Source organism: Carlito syrichta, unplaced genomic scaffold (assembly GCF_000164805.1).
Source record: "Carlito syrichta isolate Samal-C Ts95f unplaced genomic scaffold, Tarsius_syrichta-2.0.1 Scaffold119772, whole genome shotgun sequence".
NCBI lineage: Eukaryota > Metazoa > Chordata > Mammalia > Primates > Tarsiidae > Carlito > Carlito syrichta.
In genome coordinates this window covers 52,602-73,680 of record NW_007063868.1, presented here as the reverse complement: position 1 = coordinate 73,680, position 21,079 = coordinate 52,602, and the positions used below count along the sequence as shown (strand labels likewise).

The following is a 21,079-nucleotide window of genomic DNA, read 5'->3' as shown; positions in this document are numbered from 1 at the left end:
GAGGTCTCGCTGCCTAGGCGAGTCTCGAACCCATGGGCTCAGGCAATCCACTCACCTCAGTCTCCCAAAGGCGCGGGATTACAGGCTGAGCCACAGAGCCCAACTGTACCACGTTTTTTTAATCCAGTCCTCTTTTGATGGACAGCATGGTTGCTTCCAGGTTCTTGCTATTGTGAACAATGCTGCGATAAACATACGTGTGCAGGTATCTTTTTTATAGAGTGATTTGAGTTCTTCAAGGTATATTCCCAGTAGGGGGATTGTGGGGTCATATGGGAGGTCAATATTTAGAGATTTTAGGAATCGCCATACTGTTTTCCACAGAGTTTGCACTCGTTTGCACTCCCACTAACAGGGTAGAAGTGTTCCCTTTTCGCCACATACTCTCCAGCAACTGTTATTTTTTTAGTTATTGATAATTGCCATTCTGACTGGAGTTAGGTGGAGTAGTGCTGTATTATACATTTAGTTTAGTAAAAGTGATTCTTATTTAATGCACATATATAAAATGTGAACTTTAATGTAAAAACTATACATTTAAGTCATTTTAATATAGATCTGTTATATATAGCAAAGGAAAATAAATGACTTCATATTTGAGATCTAAAAACTTGGTGTTAGAACTTCAACTCTACTACAGATATCTCTAATATTTCCAGTTTCCCATTAGACAATTTATGTCAATTAGGCTAAACTATTTTTTTTCCCAAAATTACAGCTCCTCAGTGAATTCTGTTCCCCTGAAAACTGTTCATGTCTTCTATATTTCAGTGGAACATACAATGGAACCTTTCTTAATAACCTCCTCTATTTGTGTAAGAAGGACCTTAATGAATAAACTATAAAATATTAGTACTTGAGATTCTCAGATGAAAACGTTAGGAAAAATTAGCAACTCTGGTTACATAGAAAATTCCTGTTTCTAATGGTCTGCCAGAGAAAAGTTATTTTTAAAAATATTAAATAACTTTGAGTCTGACACCACTTAATTAATCATAAAATTCATTGCTTTTCATTCCTATCTACTACTATAACAGCTGGAAATTCAAAACAATTGTATGGCATAGTTAAGGATGAAAGCAGTTTAAATTTCATATTTCACACAAATATCAAATATCTGGGGAAGAGGTAAATACAGCTATATTGGTGACATCTCTATTCTTTTTTTTTTCTTTCTTTCTTTCTGAGTTGGAGTCTCACTGTGTCACCCAGACTGGAGTGCAGTGGCATGCTCACGGCCACCACAGCCTCGACCTGCTGGGCTCAGATGATCCTTCCTCCTCAGCCTTCCAAGTAACTGAAACTACAGGCTCATGCCACCACCCCCGGCTAATTTTGTGATTTATTGTAGAGATGAAGTCTCATCAAGTTGCCCAGGCTGGTCTCAAACCCGTGGGCTCAGGCAATCCTCTCACCTCAGCCTCCCAAAGTGTTGGGATTATAGGCTTGAGCCACCGCGTCCAACTCAATATCTCTATTCTAATTCTACCTCTTGAACTATGAACACATTTTAAGTATGTGTATATGTATATATGTGTATTGCTACAATCAAAATTATTCCTTTCTGGAACAAAAGATGACATCGACCCTTTCCCATTTATCAGCCCTTCAAAAACTTGAAGGATACTATTATGATTCCCTTAAGTATTCTTTTCTCCAGCTAAATAATCCCAATGCCTCAAGCATTCCTTATACTATGACATAGTTTTCCAGACCATGTAACCATTTGATCAACCTCTTATATACATACTCCAGGCCATTAACAATCCTTTGAAGTGCAGAGAACAGATACATGACATATGGTTTTAAAAATATGTAGCAATCAAAATGTAATTCTAATTTTAGAATTTGGCTATCTTCAAATACAAATGTGTTTTGTTTTACAAAATTATCACTGAGTCTTTAAGAAAAGTGTATTTTGTGAGACTTAATTCAAGGGCTCATGCTTTGTGTCATAACTGTCAATTAATTTTAAATGATTGCTAAGAAATAGAAAATATTCTTAATTTTGCAAAAAAAAAAACAAAAAAAACCAAAACTAAGTAGGTTAATAAAACAATAGATTCAAAACAGTCCCTATGCATCAAAAAATGTTGGCAGAACTCACCTTACAATTGGAATCATATAGTACAATTTGCAAAAGAAAGCCACCAGTCGTTCTTTCTGAGAAAATAAAAAACAGAAAGAGAAAGAAAATGCACACATCCACAGCGTGTCCTTGGATGCTGCTGGCTTGTTAGTGGGAACAGCCAGGCCGTCTCTAAGTGATGGTCCCTGCTGTATTCCACATTTTCATAGCTTGAGAAGAAACCAAACCTGTGTTTTTAAAGGCAACATGACTCTGAATTCTGTACCTTATTGTCATTTCATTTTTTAAAGTTTTCTTTTTTTAACAACTATAAGAAAATAAGGCTATATTTATATAACCATAAATATGCCACATTTAGTCTGACCTTACAACATATCTCTGTAACATCTTTTACTATGGTTTAATATTTTTTTTTAATCATTCAGTACCTTAAACAGTAGATTGCAACACAGGGCTAAATTCATTTTAAGACCTAAATATGTGTATTTGTAATGACATCACAATTTATAATGTTGGTTGAGCTTAATTTACATTCTCCAGGGTCTTCTTCCTGCTTGCTTTCATTACACAAGCTCTCCGTGGATAACCCCATTCATGTATGTGGCTTCAAATACTATCCACATACTGATGACAATCAAATTTCTTTCTCTAGCCCAGTTTCTCTGCAGGGATGACCCATATATTTAGTGGCATTTCCACCTGACCAGTCCAACTGTCACTAAGACAACATGTACAAAGTAGAGTACATGGATCATATAATAATAGCGAATGTTTATCGATGACTTACTATGTGACAGGCACGACACTAAGTGCCTTGTATAGGTTTTCTCACTTAATTTTCCACAATGCAGTACATGGCATGTTTATCTGCTTTTACCTGAGTCCCCTTTAAAATAATAGCATCGAAATATGAAAGATGTAACAGACATCAACTACCTAGTACCCATCTCCTTCCCCTTTCTCTTGGCCAAGGGAACACCAATTTTTTTCAAGGCGTCAATTTCTCAGTCTCCCTTGTGGCAAAGAGCAACTACCTGACCCTGTAAGAGTTAGTGAAACACAAGTTAGATATCTGTTTTGGGTGCGTCAGGAAAACTAACACAATCCTTACCCCTTTCTGCCTTTGTTATGGCTAGTATGTGTACCTGCACTTTTCCTTTTTTGACCATGAGGAAAAGGCCAAGACCATCCAGAGATATTGGTCCTGACATCATTGAGCTACTGTACTAAGGTCAGTAACCACCTACCTCCAGACTTCTTGTTGCTGAGAAAAATGAACCCCTATTTGTTTTATCCATTTTGAGTCCAGTTTTCTATTCGCTTGCAACTGAAAATGTTCCTAACTGATACAAAACTATAACCTGAACAAGAAGTTTCAATAAGTCATTAGAAGAAAAGTGAATGAAGAAGCAGTAACTACAGAGTGAAGCAAGGAAGTCACAGACTAAGTGCCTGCAAAAGAAGTGAGAAGTCAGCTCACTCTGTGCAACCCACAGAAGACTCAGGATGTGGAAACACCATGTGCTGCAGGAGACGGGGCCTACAGATTTGACATTTGGAGGCTCACCAACCAGAAGGCCAGCTCCCCACCCAGTCCCACTATTCCTCCAGCCCACAAGTCTACATGCTGGAAAATTTCGTTAAGGTCTGTTTATTCTTGGTTGTGTTTTTATTTACGACAGTTATTGAAAATATGATTGTAAGGCCGGGCATGGTGGCTCAGCCTGTAATCCCAGCACTTTTGGGAGGCCAAGGTGAGTGTATTGCCTGAGCCCGCGGGTTCAAGACCAGCCCGGGCAACTTAGTGAGACCTCTCTCTACACTAAATAAAAAATTAGCTGGGCATGGTAGTGTGTGCCTGTAGTTCCAGCTATTTGGAAGGTTGAGGTGGAAGGATAGCAGGAGCCCAGCAGGTCAACGCTGGGGTGGCCGTGAGCATGCTACTGCACTCCAGTCTGGGTGACAGAATGAAACGCCACCTCAAACAAACAAAAAAAGAAATATGATCATAAGAAAAACCTGCAATAAAAGAGAGAGAAACAGCCGGGCTCGGTGGCTCAGCCTGTAATCCTGCGCCTTTGGGAGGCTGAGGTGAGTGGATTGCCTAAGCCCGCGGGTTCGAGACCCCCCTGGGCAGGCGAGACCTCATCTCTACAATAAATCAAAAAATTGGCCGGGCGTGGTAGGGCATGCCTGTAATTCCGGCTACTCGGAAGGCTGAGGCGGAAGGATCGCCGGAGCCCAGCAGGTCGAGGCTGCGGTGGCCGGGAGCGGCCACTGCACTCCAGTTTAGGCGACTGAGTGAGACTCCAACTCAAAAAAAAAAAAAACGCAAAAAATAAGAGAGAGAAACAAAATAAGCAAACAGAAAAAAGAAAAGGAGAGGAGAAAGAAACAGAACTTAGAGAAAATACAAACAATGCAAAAAGCAGAGGAAAACTCCGAAAAAAAAAATTACACACGATATCCTCAGAGAGATTTGAAAAAAAATGAAATGCTATGAAGGAGAAACAATTACTATACTATAGCAGAAACAAACAATAACAGAAAAGTTGAAAAACAAAGTTCAGGCAATTTCCCAGATAATAACATTTGGAAACTAGATGTGAAAAGTTAAAAATCAGAAAATCAGGCCCACATAGAAGTTCCAAAAGAGGAGAACCCAGAAGAAAGAGGGAAGGAAATAGTCAAAGAAAAAAACGTTCTCCTCCTCCAATAGCCCAACATTTCAAGTGAAATTAAAACATGCAAGGAGGCAGACAATTGTGAAAACGCAGAAGAGGGATAAATGATAAGCGAGCTTTTGGAGAGGAATAATCAGGTATAACTCCGAATCCTTTGTATTTGAATGACATCGAACTCCCCAACAGCAACCCTGGAGTTTGTGAAAGAATATATGCCTTCAAAATTCTGAGTGAGAGATTATTTTTTGCATAGAATTTTATAACCAAACAATCAGTCAAGCACGAGGGTAACTGAAGGCATACAGGGATGGAAACTTTTTGTCTCTCATGCACTGTTCCCTGGGAAAGCTGATGGAGAATTATGTTTCCACTGGGAGTAAATCAAGAATATTCCCATACTCTGATGGGAATAAATCAAAAGTGATAAAAATATATGATTGAGGACACAGAGGCCTGCTCCACAGCAAAGGGGCAAAGGGAAGCACCAGAGTGACAGTTGTGCAGCAGACCCAGATTCACACTGGGCGGAAAATAGGCCCCCAGGGAAAAGCATGAGTGACAGGTTACATGGTGCACTGTGACATTTGCAAGTAGATCTATTGGGGGGTTTAGAATATCTATTGACACATATATGGAATTTCTGCTGGAGATACATAGTCAAACATTTCATTGAACAATATGAAAGTGTTGTTTGATAGGTTAAAATTTTGTCCAGGCCAGGCTCGGTGGCTCAGCCTGTAATCCCGTACCTTTGGGAGGCTGAGGTGAGTGGACTGCCTGAGTCCGTGGGTTTGAGACCCGCCTAGGCAACTTGGCGAGACCTCATCTCTACAATAAATAAAAAATTAGCCGGGCGTGGTAGCGTGCGCCTGTAATTCCGGCTACTCGGAAGGCTGAGGCGGAAGGATTGCTGGAGCCCAGCAGGCGAGGCTGCGGTGGCCGGGAGCGGCCACTGTGCTCCAGTCTGGGCGACAGAGTGAGACTCCAACTCAAAAAAAAAAAAAAAAAAAAAATTTTGTCCAGTATTGACAGTTTAATATTATTCAACCAAAGTTACCCGGGAATAACATAATGCTGGAAATTTGTTTTAAAATCTCTCACAATAACAAAAACAAAAGAAAAGTTGGAGGAATGTATGAAACAAGAATGTCAGAAAGTTGATTGTTATTGAAACTTGGTAATAGGCACATAGGCTTCACTGCTCTGTTCTCTCTGATCATGTATGTGTTAGAAAATCCCATAATAAAAATTGTAAAAATAAAGAAGCATGGCAACACTAAAATGTATATTTCAATGATCTTTCAGACAGAAGGAGGAATGTCTACCCAGCAACACTCGGATGAAGTCTGTTTGCAGATCCACTGGACACACACACACAAGTTAGTGAAAGAGTTCATCTACAATGAATCATCACTCACAGTGGGGAAGAAAACGTCAGGACTGCTTTACACCCCCCATTTCATCCCTTCCTTGCTACATTGATTCTTCTGATTCCAGGACTGCATTATGCAACAAAACAGTGCTTCTCAAATCCACTTCTCACTGCCCCTCAATTCCCACTCACTCTCTTCTTGTCCAACCTGCATTCCAAGATTCATCATGATATTCACATGTTTGTAAATATTCTCAAGTCCCTGCTCTCTCACCATCCATTCTTCATCGCTGGAACTTTTCCTTTTCTTTTTTTTTTTTTTTTGAGTTGGAGTCTCACTACTTATGATAACTATATTATTTTATTGTAAATAGCAAAATAAATATTATTTAATAGTAAATATATGGTATTTAATAGTAAAGTATATTATTTAATAGTGTAATTCCTGACATCAGTGTTGAAACTTCGAGATTAGGAATAGACGCAGATGCCTGTTATTGCTACTACTTTTATTTGATATTGTACTGAAGTCGTAACCAGTGTAGAATGGCAGAAAGAAAGAAAGATAAAAGAAAGGTAAAAATAATTGGAAAAGGAAGCAATAACTCTCACTACTCTCAAGTGATATATAGGATCATATACATAAAAAATTCAAAAGAATCTATATAGAAATTATTAGACTCAATAGGTGAGTTTAGCAAAGTTGCTGGAAATAAGGCAATACAGAGAAAATAGAATGCTTAAATAGCATTTATAATAGCATCAAAACTATCAAATACCAGGAGGGAAAATATAAAAGACTGTCATGCAAAAATTATAATATACCATTGAGAGCATTCAAGAAAACAAAACAAATGAGAATGTCTTACATTCAAGGCTTAAATTCTCCCCAAATTTATCTATATACTCAGTGCAATCCCAGTCAAAATCTCAACAGATTGTTTTCAGAAACTTGACAACTTGATCTAACACTTACATTATACAAAGATACTAGAATAGCCAAGGCAATCTTGAAGTTGGAATAACTTGTTTGCCAGATGTAAAGATTTCTAATAAAGCCACAATAATTAATATGACATGGTATTGATAACTGCCAGACAAATAGACCAATGAAACAGAATGGAGAATTCAGAAATAGACTCAGGTATACAACCCATGGGCACTTGACCCAAGGTGGTACTACAGGAAGATCTTGCTTTATACTAAATCATTAACCTGTACATTTATATCTTTTGCATTTTTCTACATGTGTATTATTGTTCACTATAAAAACTTTAGAAAATACGTAAATGCATTGATATTAAAACTAAAATTAATAATGGTAAAGTTATTCAGAAGAAAAAATCAATTGTTACAAACCACTATTTCATTAAATATGAAGAAATCAATTTAGTATACAAACCAGTTATAACACTATATATTAAAAGATTGAATTCTTCCATTAAAAGAGAGAAACTTTTCAAATTGTATTAAACAAAACATACAAGGTCTGACAATTAAGTTTGTGAACTCATCCTAGAGAAAGTGCTACATATCACTAAGGTCACCGTCAAAGTACTCCTGCTGTGAAGCTATGCACTGATACCAGTGCCTAATCCACCTGTCAAAGCAGTTTTAAACTCTTTTTCTGCAGTGACCATCAGAGCTGTTATTGTATTACCCTTGATATCCTGAATGTCATCAGAATGCCTTCCTTTCTATATTTCCTTTATCTTCAGGTAAAAAAAAAAAGTCACTGAGGGCCAGATCAGGTGAGTAGAAAGGGTATTCCAATACAGTTATTTGTTTACTGGCTAAAAACTCCTTCACAGACAGTGTTATGTGAGGTGGTACATTGTTGTGATGCAAGAGATCCTTCAGGACCATTTTTGCACACATCTTTCACATGCCACGATTTTCAGTTAAGACATTCCTGTTTCTCTATCAATATTTATTTGGTCTGCTATGCTTCTCACAGTCAGTCAACAATTTTGACACACAATTCGACAAATTTTTGCAAAGTTTTCATCAGTTCTGCTCATTACTGGCCATTCTGACGTCTCTTCATCAGTGACACTTTCTCTTCCCTCAGAAAAACATTTAATCCATTTGTACACTGCTGCTTTCTTCATGGCATTATCCCATAAACTTGAACTAACATATCCCTGATTTCACTTCCACTCTTGCTAAGTTTAACAAGAGATGTAATGTAATGTTTGTTCATTGCTCTAATTCAAGCTCTGACATTCTTGCAATGACCCACAAAAACATGCAACAACAATAAAGAACACCACTCAGCAAGACACTGCCACATGTCGATATGAACACTACTGTGAGACACTGATATACCAGGATTGCGAAACCTTGTGGAGTTGTTTGTACAATGCAGCCAACATAAGCACACAGTGGCAAGTTTGTGAACTTAATTATTCATGTAGCTATATGTTGTTTTAAAAAAGCACTCTTAAAATCATCAAAAAAGGATGAAAACACAGAGTTAAACATAGAACTAGAAGGAAATGTAAAAAACAAAAGAGTGGCAAATTCTGGTAGAAATTGAACTTAAAAGCATTAAACAGCATAAAAACAAACACTATATAATGAAAAAGATACTGATAACACAAGTCATAAAAATGCACCAAACAACACAGCAATAAATAAAAGGTCCTTTATAAAACTGTGACAACTAGGAATTTAAAAAACATATACTCAGAATACCAAACTATACCAAACTATCCAGAAGGCAATGAAAAGAAAACTTTCTACTGAGACCAAAGGAACAAAGAAATGCCTAATCACCTTCATTATTAACTTAAAAAGACTAAAAATAAAGGCAACTAGGAAGACAAAGAGGTGCAAGAAAGAAAAAAAAGAGGAGGAAATTAAAAGTAGAAATGATAAATCAATCCAAAAATTGCTTTTAAAAATATATCACTAAAATAGATAAATTATGTCTGAGTCTGATTAAGGAAAAGGGAAGAGAAAATAAAGTTATACAAGATTAGGAATTTTTAAAGGAGAAATAAGCATGAATACAAAAGAGACTTTTTAAATTATAAAATTTATGGTAACAAATTTGAAAACCTTGAAAAATTGGACAATTTCCTAACAAAATATAAAGGAATCCAAGAACAACTGGAAAACTCAAATATTCCAGTTACTACAGGCTAGATTGAAAAGGTGTTAAATGTCCACATTGAGAAGGCAGCAGGGCCAGGTGATTTCCTGATTTGTTTCAGCCGAACTAAGAACACTAATTCCAATATTATTTGAATTATTCCAAGATGAAGGAAAGGATGGAAAACTTCCTAATACATTTTATGAAGTCATCAAAACTTTAACATAAATTCCTGATAGAGTACCAAAAAAAAAAAAAAGAAATCATAACCTGACTTATAAATATAGATGCAAAAGTTCTAAACAAAATATTGGCAAGCAATATTCAGCAATAATTCAAAAGAATAACACATTATAACCAATTAAAGACATAGTGCTTAATTTAAAGAACGTAAGAGTGAAATTCAATGTGATAAAGTTGACGTACCAAAAACCAACAGTAAACATCTTCCTACTTGGTAAAACAATAAAACTATTTCAAATAAAATCGGGAAACAAACAGGGATGCCAGCTAATGCTGTTATTATGCAACATCTTGACAAGTCTTGCAAATAAAGTAAATGCTGAAAAAAGATACACTGTATTTACTAATTGCATAACTGTGTATATAGAAAGCCCAGTAGATTATAGTTTTTTAAAAAAAAACTAGTAGAATTAATAAGGATATTTGATAAGGCAGCATTATAAGATAAATATGCAAAAGTCATTAGGTTTTCTATATTCAAGCATAAGCACCAAGATACAGAAATGGGAAAAACATTCCATAGACAACAATGAACAAGTCAATAAAATACTTAAAAATGAACTTAGCAAGAAAAGCATGAAATCTATATGAAGAAACATAAAATTATATTGAAGGATCCATTTTAAAACCTAAGCAAATGAAAAGACACTCATGTACTTAACTGGGAAGATGTAATATCATAAAAATGTCAATTATCTTAATATCATAAAAAGCCCAATTAAAAAGCAAATAAAATATTAGGATCCTAAAACATAAAAATGAAATTAGGTAAAAATTGAAGAAATATGAATAAACTATGGATTTTAGTTAATACTAATGTAGCAACATTCATCCATTAATTATAACATATGTATCACATTAATGTAAAGTGTTAATAGTAAGAAAGCCAGGTGAGAAGTATATGGAAACTCTCTGTACTATCTTCACAATTTTTCTGTACATCTAAAACTGTTCTCAAAAATAAAGTTTATTTTAAAAGCATATATGTGAGACTACCAGGTGCAGTGGCTCACGCCTGTAATCCCTCAGAGGCCGAGGCAGAAGGATCACCTGAACCTAGCAGGTCAAGGTTGAGGTAGCCATGATCCAGCCTGGGTGAGACAGGGAAGTTTTAAAATATATATATAAATATAATAAAATTCCAGTTAAATGGGTAAAAGTATTTTAAAGTTTAGAGAGAAAATAAATGCTCAAGAAAGCAAACAAAAGAATGAAAAAGAATAGTGAGAGGAAATATACTATAGAGCCACTGTAATTAAATCAATATGGGGTACTGGTATAGGAATATATAAAGAGATCAGCGGAACAGAACATAGAATCCAGAAGTAAAATCCAGCTTATATGAAATTTTAATATATGACAAAAACGTATTTCAATTTAATGAGGGAAATAGTGATTATTTAATAAATGGTGTTGGCACAACTGGCTAGCCATCTGGTAGAAAATAGGCCCCTATTTTATATTATAAATAAAAAAACAAATTCCAGATGAAGTAAATGTTTGATGTAAAATAAAGCACCAAAAGTTAGAAGAAAACCCAAGAGACAACATTTACAATGTTTTTAACCAGAGACCAAAAAAAAGCCAATATTTGTGTTAATAAAAATTAAAAACAATTTACATTGTTTTTAATTATGATAAAACAATGCAAAGCTATTATAGACAAAACTAATAGGCAAGTGACAGATATGGGAAAATACATGCAAAAGAGATAACAGATAACGGGTTAGTAATCATCACCAAGATGCAAAGAGTTCTTAAAAATTGGCAAGAGAAAAGCAACTCAATGGAAAAATAGGTAAAAGATGTGAAAAGAGAGGTTTTGAAAATAAATCCACATAGCCACAAGCATCAAGATGCTCAGACTAACTGGCAACTGAAGAAATGCAAATTACAGCAAAAATTAATAATCACTTTACAACCAATCAGATAAAAGAAAAATTAGAGAGCAATAATACTGACAAGATGAAGAAAAATATGTCAATTGTTTACAGCTGTTTTGGAAAGTAGTTTGACAAATATCTTACATTAAAAATACACAGACACTTCAACCAACAAATCACACTCCTGGGAATCTATTCCATAAAAAATAATCTCACCAATAAAGTGTTTGTTGCAGTATTGCTCTTGTTGCAAAAACAACCAAAAACTGAGTTCCCAACAATAAGGTGATAAATACATCTATATATTATAGAATATTAAACAGACACTAAAAAGAATGATTTAGAACTATGCCCTTTGACTTGGAAGGGTTTTCCTGGACGTATCTTTGAGTGATTAAAGTAAGATGCAGAGAAGGGAAAACACTATCCTGATTTTAAAAAGCAAATATTGATCAAAACCCATAAATGTATGAGCATAAACATGTGTATTGTGTGAGAGAGAGAAAAACAGAAAGACAGAGATAGAGAGACAGAGACAGAGAGACAGAGAAAGCAATAGAGAGAAAGAATGTGAACATGGAGACAAATAGAAGGATACACACCAGCTTGCTAACAAGATTATCTGAGAAGGGGGTAGAGAAATGCAGCCGTTGAAAAGAAAAAATGAGCAGAATGTATGATATGGTTCCATTTATGCTAAGCAAATTAGACCTTCTACAATGCAAATTAGGAATATAACACGATCGGTATGAGCCTCCATCTTCCACATAGTCCCTTTTCTTAAACCACCCTATGATATTTGGTATTTTCTCATCCATTGAACTATCAGTTCTGTACAACATAAGCCCTACAATCTTTTGTGCATTTTGTGACAATCCTGCTTTAAAAAATGTTTTTCATGATCTGTTACCCTGCATTTTATGAAACTGAATTTTTGGACCCCACTTTTCAAGTTGGGGTGTGGTTTTACACACCAACACAAGTATGTACTTATACACAAAGAAATAAGAAAAAATAAGATGTTGGTAACTGATTATTTACTGACTATTGGAATGTCCATAAAATGAAAATACAAGTTATGGGAAAATATACATAAAGCATTCTATTTCAGTAAAAAAAAAAAAAAATGAAAACTTTAATTATAACTGAAATATTTTTAAATGAAACAGAAAGTGGTGGAATGTATTCACTAAGTCATTGGTAAGGTTCCATAAAAGACCGGAAAATAGAAAAAATAAGGTGAAAAAATGTTTCTTCACTTATTACAACAAGCAAAAAAGTATTGCTTTTGAGATTTAAAAACATTAATTAAAACAGTTATAAATAGCAAGTGATAGAATAAAATAAATTGGGTGTTACATAGTATCAATCTCATAGGATCTGCTGTGAAGATAAAATTAGATAATCCACTTAAAGTGCTTAGCATATTGTCTAACATGTTGTAAATGTTCCATTAGTGTTAGCTGTTTTTTTGTTTAAAAAAAAAGACTCCAGAGAGTAGTGGAAATTACGAAGTGGAAAAGGCAAGCCTTTTTAAAAGGACATTGTGTACATACATAAGACATTTTTTTCCCCATTACCAGATCTGGCCTTCTTTGGACTGCAAGGACTCATTTATGTAACCATACAGCTCATTAAATAACATTTTCATTGGCAGTGAAAATAAAATTACAATTAGATAAATAAGGTAGGAGGGTGGATCCAAAAAAACTCAGAATTTATTTATAAAAAATTGTGTATTTATTCTGACATGTTTAAACTTCAATCACCTTCAAAGTACTCTCCATTTGATGTAATATACCTATCAAGATGCTTTTTCCACTGCTTAAAACAGTTTTTGAACTCATCAATTTTGATGCCTTTTGAGGAATTTTATAATCCAGGGAAACAAAAAAAAAATGTCGCTAGGGGAGCGAATACCAAATATCATAGGTGAATAGAAAGGGTGGGGCATGGGTCATGCTGTTTTGGGTCAAAAACTGCTGAATACTCAGCACAGTATGGATAGATGCACTCGTAAATCACCCATCATAAAATGGACAAACGTGTTGAGAATCTCAAAAAAAAAAAAAATTCACTGAAGATGAACGCAGCCTCTCATAACAATGTTAGCTGGTACGCTGATGCCCATGAGTTCCTAGAACACTTACCTTCTGGGGAAAGCCTGTACTACAAGTGGCCCACTCTCCAAATATAATTCTGGGTTTTTGGGGGGACCCCCCCCATACATAACGATAGGGAGACGGCGATCTTTCTGTCCTAAAAGATACTTTAAGAACTTCACAAACCATCCTAAGGCACTATGCTTCCATCACAACCCTTCAAAAGTGACCTACTTGGGCCCCAAATATTTCCCCCAGGCTGGAGGACACACAACAGGGAGTTCATATATATTGAAGAGTGATGCAATGGCTCTTCTGGAGGCCCACCCAAGTGAGCAATCCATTCATAAGCATAGAAATGCCAGTCCCAACTGTGAGAATGTCTTTGCTGGCCTGCCTTAAAATGTTAGTTTGGCTATAATCTACAAATGAAATCTGATCCATCGATACCATTCTTATTGTCCAATGAAACATTAAAATGGTCTCATAAATTTCATGCATGTGTCATTAGTCATATTACTCACATGGAATTGACTTTGTCTTCAGGGCCCTGCACTTGGCCTGTCACCGTTCCTTTGCTGGTATTCTTCACCCAGCCAACCACTCCTATTTTCTTAGCTTCACCTTCTGTATACTGGTTTCAGGAAAAAACAAGAGAGATGAAGCCCATCGTCAAAAGACTGAATTCAGAATATACTTGATTCTAATGTTCAAAAAAATGCTAACCTGATCAGATTTTTTTTTCCCTAAAATATAGACTATGCTAACAATTGTGTAGCTGACTTATGGTAACACATCTATTTATAAGAATCTTCACTTAAATGGTATCTTTTGTTAAATTTCACTTTCAGTAAAGAGAAGCATATTAGGAAAAAATAAACGGATTGTGGGAATTATTTCAGAAACAGTTTCTATTATGTGTTTCTGGGATCTATAAAATTCAGTTGTATTGCTCTCAAGCCTGCTAGCACCAAATTATGTTGTTAGTCTGGGTTCCAAATAATAATCAATCCAAGAGTCTCAATCATGGAGAAAAAATATTCAACCATGATCAACATAAAGTATTCATAGGCAGAAAGAGGCTAAAGCATTTTGAAATTTCCAGCAAAAATGAGGGAAATAATTTTAATGAGAAAATTAAATTAGCAAGAACACTAGCCTAGACATGCTAGTTTGCAGAGTTATTTTAAGATTAATGATTTTGATGTTTCCCTTTGGCTCTGGACTTGGCACAGAAATGTTATAATTGTCAATGGGTAAATTGATCTCTCCTATTATTTTTAATAGTTTTTAACATTCCTTTTTCTAGCTCCAAATTCAGTACACTACATAACTGCAACATTTTGATTTTGAGTTATTTTAACTACATCCTACTAAAATTCCTGTTGATCCAGTTCATTAGAATATTTCAAAAACATACTTTTCTCCTGTCTGGAGGTCAAGGTGATCAAGAGCCCTACACTCCACATACTCAACTGTATGAAGCAACACAAACCAAATGGTTACAGCTAAGATTAATGTAAGAGTTGGCTCTGAAAATAAGTCAAGGTCTTACTAGACAATAATGAAAAGAGAGACAATCTCAATTGTGAGGGGTGGAGTTGCCTCAAAAAACAGAGACTTTACTGATGGGGACATGCTGGAACTCTCAGGGCTTGGGAACAAAAGATCTAATCAGTGACTCCCAGGTTAGGTAGTCAGTAAAAATCACATGCCACCAATAACTTTTAGAAAAGGAGTATTTTTAAAAATGAAAATTTAAAGAGTGACAAGAAGTTAAAAACCTGGGAACTGCTAAAAACTGGGAACCACTTCTCTATGCAACACTGGCATTTTCATTTTTGCATAGAGACATTTTGACATGTGTACCCCTGGCTAGAGGATTTCTTCCATCCAGAACATGTGAAAGATCCCATACTTTGTATTCAATATACCTAATCAAAATGTCAAATTCAAATCACTCCAAAAGAGGTACAGTACTTGGGAAATCCATAGAAAATATTAATCAAGCCAGGCACAATCCCTCATGCCAGTAATCCCAGCACATTAGAAGGCCAAGGCGGTAAGCCCGTTTGAGCCCAGGAGTCCAGACCAGACTAGGCAACATAGAGAGACCTGGTCTCTAAAAAAAATTTTAAAAATAGCCAGGTGTAGTGGCGTATGCCTGTAGTCTCAGTTTCTCGGGACGCTGAGGTTGAAGGATCACCTGAGACCAGGAGGTCAAGGCTGTGGTGACTGTGATCGTGTCACTGCAGTCCAGCTAGACAACAGAGCAAGACCCTGACTCAAAAAAAGAAAAAGAAAAAATATTAACCAAAAATTAGGAAGGTTGTGTTTAGCCTTAATAAAAATCTCAATCAGTAATTTCAAAGAAATACGAGAGGGACCCAAAACAACTGAAATTATCTTTTGGACCCCTTGTAGTACAGGCTTCCCCTGATAGGTTAGTGTTCTAGGAACCCATTAGCATCAGTGTACCAGCTAGCGTTATTATGAGAGGCTGCATTCAGCTTCAGTGAATAATTTTTTGGAGATTCTTTCAACATATTTGCCCACTCATGATGGGTGACTTACAAATGCACCTGCCCATAGTGTGCTGAGTGTTCAGCAGTTTTTGATCAAAAAACAGCACGACCCCCATGCCCCAACTTCCCTATTCACCAGATCTCATCCCAAGTGACGTTTTTGTTTTCCTGGATGAAGAAAGTCCTCAAAGGGAAGCATTTTGCCAATGTGAAAGAGGTGAAACAAAAAACAACAGAAGTACTAAAAGACATCAGAACTGATGAGTTCAAAAACTGTTTAAAGCAATAGAAAAAGCATCTCAGTTGGTGTATTACATCAAACAGAGAGTACTTTGAAGGTGACTAAAGTTTAAACATGTAAGAATAAATACACAATTTTCTTATAAATAAATTCTGGCTTTTTGGGAGAACCCCTCCTTGTATTTGTTTGCTGTTAAGGACAGGAAATATGCAGTAGACTAACTCTAAGTAGAAAACTGCTCTATTTCTATGATTAGAAGTAACAATGGGAAAATAGCAACAACAAAAAAATAACAGATTGTGCTGACTCACCATTCTGAAGCAAACACCTGTATAAAAGAAAGATAAAAAGAAATGTCAGTTTGTCTACCTTTCAAAAAAAATTATACATTTCCTGACAACTTTCATCTACAGTAGTCTCACTAATCCTCGGTCTCACCTTCCATAGTTTCAGTTACTCTTGATCAACTGTAATCTGAAAATAGTATATGGAAAATTCCAGAAGTAAATGATTTGTAAGTTTTAAACTGAGTGCCACTCTGAGTAACCTGATGAAACTGCACTGTCCCACTGCATCCCGCCCAGGACGAAAATTCCCCTTCTGTCCAGCAAATCCACACTGTCTATACTCCCCACTCTTTAGTGACTCGGTGTCCATCTCAGATCAACCCTGGTGGTACCGCAGTTCTTGTGTTCTAGTAACCCTTATTTTACTTAATAATGACCCCAAAATGCAAGAGTAGTGATGCTGGCTACTTGAATGGGCCAAAGAAAAGTCACAAAGTGCTTCCTTTAAGTGAAAAGATGAAAGTTCTCAACTTAATAAGAAAAAGAAAAATCTTATGCTGATGTTGCTAAGATCTACAGCAAAAACGAGTATTCTAGCCATGAAATTATGAAGAAAAAAAATGTGCTAGTTTTTGCAGTTACACCTCAAACTGCAAAAGGTATGGCCACAGTATGTGATAAATCCTTAGCTTATGTAGAGTTCTGTACTAGCTGCGGTGTCAAGCATTCTCTGGGGTTCTTGGACAGTATCTACCCAGGACAAGCAGGGACTACTGCATTTATTCAGTAGTAAGTAAATGAAATAAATAAAACATTTAATATCCAAATGTATTCAGAAGGTATTTTTTAAAATTCTTTTAAAATGAAAAGAGAAAAAGAAGACGATTTAGAGAAAAATCATGTTAATGTTCTGAAACCCAAACATAATAAAATGCTGAAATACATATTCCTTCTATTTTTAAATGCTAAATAAAACAAAATGCTTATTACATGAACAGTTGAGTATATTTGGCATAAAATTTAGCTGTCCTCAACTTTTAAGCGATCCTCTGTAAATGCAAGGAATAAATGCAAGTTTAAATGTAATTAAAAAGAAACACTTCTGTTTTTATTTTGTTTCTAGTTATAGAACCAATAAAGAATATATCATGAAATGATATGCTTGACCATGACTTGCCTTCTGCAGCCTCTGTGCTAGTGGAATTAACTAAAATGGAAATAATTCTTAGAATCTCTTTCGTGTACATTACATTATGTTCATACTTTGTATCCTATAGGTTGGGTAGTGTTGTTGGTCTTGGTTATGATTTCTCTATCTAGAGACGGACCTGACTGTGGTAGGCCATTCTATTTTGGCCAACTGCAATGGTATCTTAAACTCTGGTTACCCAGTCTGCAAAGCTGTGGGAGTCCCATCTCAGACAGAAGTCAAGATTTCCATGGAACTTCAGATCCTGGGTTGTTTGGAGCCAAACACTGACACACAGAGAACTGAGCTCTAACGTGGGGGTGAAACAAGAGGTCACCTGGTTCCAATGATCAGGAACGTGTGTTTATGATCTGGGACCCTTCAGGACAGGGGTCCCCAATGCCCAGGTCACAGACCAGTACCAACCTGTCCATGACCTGTTAAGAACCAGGCCACACAGCAGGAGGTGAGTGGCAAGTGAGTGAGTGAAGCTTCATCGGTATTTACAGCTGCTTCCCATCGCTCGCATTAATGCCTGAGCTCCACTTCCTGTCAGATCAATGGCAGCATTAGATTCTCATTGGAGCACAAACCCTATTGTGAACTGTGCACGCAAGGAATTGAGGTTGGGTACTCTTTATGAGAATCAAATGCCTGAAAATCTGAGGTGGAGCCGAGGCAGTGATGCTAGAGCTGGGGATCAGTTGCCAATACAGATTAACATTAGCAGTGAGATTTGACTGCACAGAAGTCATAATAAGTCAGTTGCTTGCAGACTCATATCAAAATCCTATTAGTGAGTGGCAAGTGAGTTGATGTACTTCAATTGTACAGCTGCATCTGGTGGCAGGCTTTAAGTCAGAATCTGACACTTATTTTAGTCCATGCTTGGAATGCCTGTTACTTTATTTACCACTTCCATCTGCACCTCTTTCCTGCACTGCGCACTTGTCTCAGTCACAGCTTTGGTAAACCCACAGGCTAACCCTAGCCAAAATAAGTAAAACACAAATGTCACTGGAGAGCTTCTTTGGAAAGGGGGAAAGACCTAAATGAGACAGCAGAACACTCTAAGACTGCCAACAAAAAGAAAGCTGCATTTAAAAGAAAACACCAAGATGTAAATTATGAGTTCATTGCAACAGGTGATTCACATTCTCCAAGCCTACTTTGTAAACTATGTGGCAAGCAGTTATCCAACAAAGCCATGAAACCTTCAAAATTGCTTTGACACATGGAGACCAAGCACCCTGCATTAAAAGACAAGCCTTTGGAGTTTTTCAAAAGGAAAAAAATGTGAACACAAAGGACAGAAGCAATTATTGAAGGTCATCACTTCACCAAATGTGTCTGCACTGAGAGCATCAATCTGAGTGGCTAACTGCATTGCTAAAGCTAAGTAGCCCTTTATCAGTGAAGATTTTATCCTGCCTGCTGCTAAAGACATTTGTTGTGAACTTTTAGGAAAGGCTGCAGTTCAAAATGTGGCACATGTTTCTCTTTCGGCTAGCACCATAACTAGATGAGCTGATGAAACAACAGAAGATATTGGGGCACAATTATTAAAGAGGACTAATGAGTTATGGTACTCAATCCAGGCTGACGAGTCTACTGATGTTGCCAACAAGGCAACAATACTTGTTTCTGTGCTATATATTATTAGGAGGATGTGCATGAGAATATGTTACATGCATTTTTGTTGCCAACCAATACCACAACTGCAGAACAATTCAAGTACTTGAATGTTTATGGATTAGGAAAACTGAATTGGCCATTTGTGTTGGTATATGCATGGATGGAGGGGCTTGCCATGACTGGATAGCTTTCTAATTTCACTACTTGGATCAAAGAGGTCGTTTCTGAATGTGAGTCTACACACTGTATCATCCACAGACAAATGCTGGCTAGCCGAAAAATGTCACTTGAACTTAACAACGCTTTGCAGGATGTATTAAAAGGGAGGCGGAGGCAAGAGGTTTGCCTGGACCCAGAGATTCAAGACCAGCCTGTGCAACTTGGTGAGTCCACGTCTCTACACAGAAATGAGATGACTTTCTAAAGGAAGATCACTAGTCAGAGTTTTTGAGTTATGAGAACCGGTCCAGAAATTTCTTTTAGAAAAACAGTCACCACTGGTAGCACATTTCAGTGACACAGAATGGGTCGCAAAACTTGCTTATTTGTGTGACTTATTCAACCTGCTCAACAAACTCAATCTGTCACTTCAGGGGAGAACAAAAACTGTGTTCAAGTTGGGAGATAAAAGGGCTACACTCAAAACCAAACTGGAATTATGAGGGCGACAAGTGAACTTTGGGATTTTTAACATGTTTCAAACATGAGCAGAGATTTAGAAAGAGACTGAGCCAGGGCCTTATTTCTCCCAGCTGGTGCATGATCACCCATCTCAGTTTTCAAAAGTGTTTGAGCATTACTTGCCAACCACAAAAGACCCCTGAACTGGGAAGAAATGGATCTGCAACCCATTTGTGAATAAGCCAGGCGAATCAAATTTGTTCGAGCTAGAAGAGGATCAACTGCCTGAGACCGCAAATGATGATAGCCTTAAAAGTATGTTTGAGACAACTTCAAATCTCCATACGTTTTAGATTAAAGTCAAGGTGGAATATGCTGAGATTGCCACAAAAGCACTGAAGAGCCTGCTTCCATTCCTAACACCCTATCTTTGTGAAGCAGGGTTTTCTGCAGTGACAGCAACCAAGACGAGATTATGGAGTAGACTGGACATAGACAGCACACTTCAGGTGTCACTGTCTCCACCATCCCCAGATGGGACTATCTAGTTGCAGGAAAACAAGCTAAGGGCTCCCACTGATTCTGCATTATGATGAGTTGTATAATTATTTAATTATATATTACAATATAATAAGAATAGAAATAACATACACAATAAATGTAATGTGCTTGAATCATCCCAAAAACGCTCCCCACCCCGGTCTGTGGAAAAAATGTCTTCCTTGAAACCGGTCCCTGATGCCAAAAAGGTTGGGTGTTGGGGACCATTGCTTTAGGGGGAAAGGGAAGGTCTTCCTACACTTCTCTTGGGAATTATAGCAGTGAACCTAAATAACAGATCTCAGGTCATTCCTGCAAATTGCAAGTTGGAAGACCCTTGATCCAAAAAGATGCATTAGAACAGGCTTCGGCAGGGCTTGGTGGCTCAGCCTGTAATCCCAGCACTTTGGGAGGCCGAGGCAAGTGGATTGTCTGAGTCTACAGGTTCGAGACCCACTCGGGCAACGTGGCGAGACATCAATTCTACAATAAATCAAAATTTAGCCAGGTGTGGTAGTGCATGCCTGTAGTTCCAGCTACTTGGAAGGCTGAGGCGGAAGGATTGCCAGAG

At 36.8% G+C, this 21,079-nt stretch overlaps 1 protein-coding gene across 1 annotated transcript in view; it reads right to left on the bottom strand.

Annotated features, from left to right (window-relative positions):
- The window catches only part of ACYP2 (acylphosphatase 2), a 186,894-nt gene that overhangs the window by 147,913 nt on the left and 17,902 nt on the right, over window positions 1-21,079 (bottom strand). The window contains exons 2-3 of the mRNA XM_008047967.1: window positions 16,548-16,564; window positions 13,995-14,104 (exon numbers count right to left, since the gene is read on the bottom strand). Coding sequence (XP_008046158.1) covers window positions 13,995-14,104; window positions 16,548-16,564 — 127 coding nt within the window. The remainder of the gene's footprint in view (window positions 1-13,994; window positions 14,105-16,547; window positions 16,565-21,079) is intronic.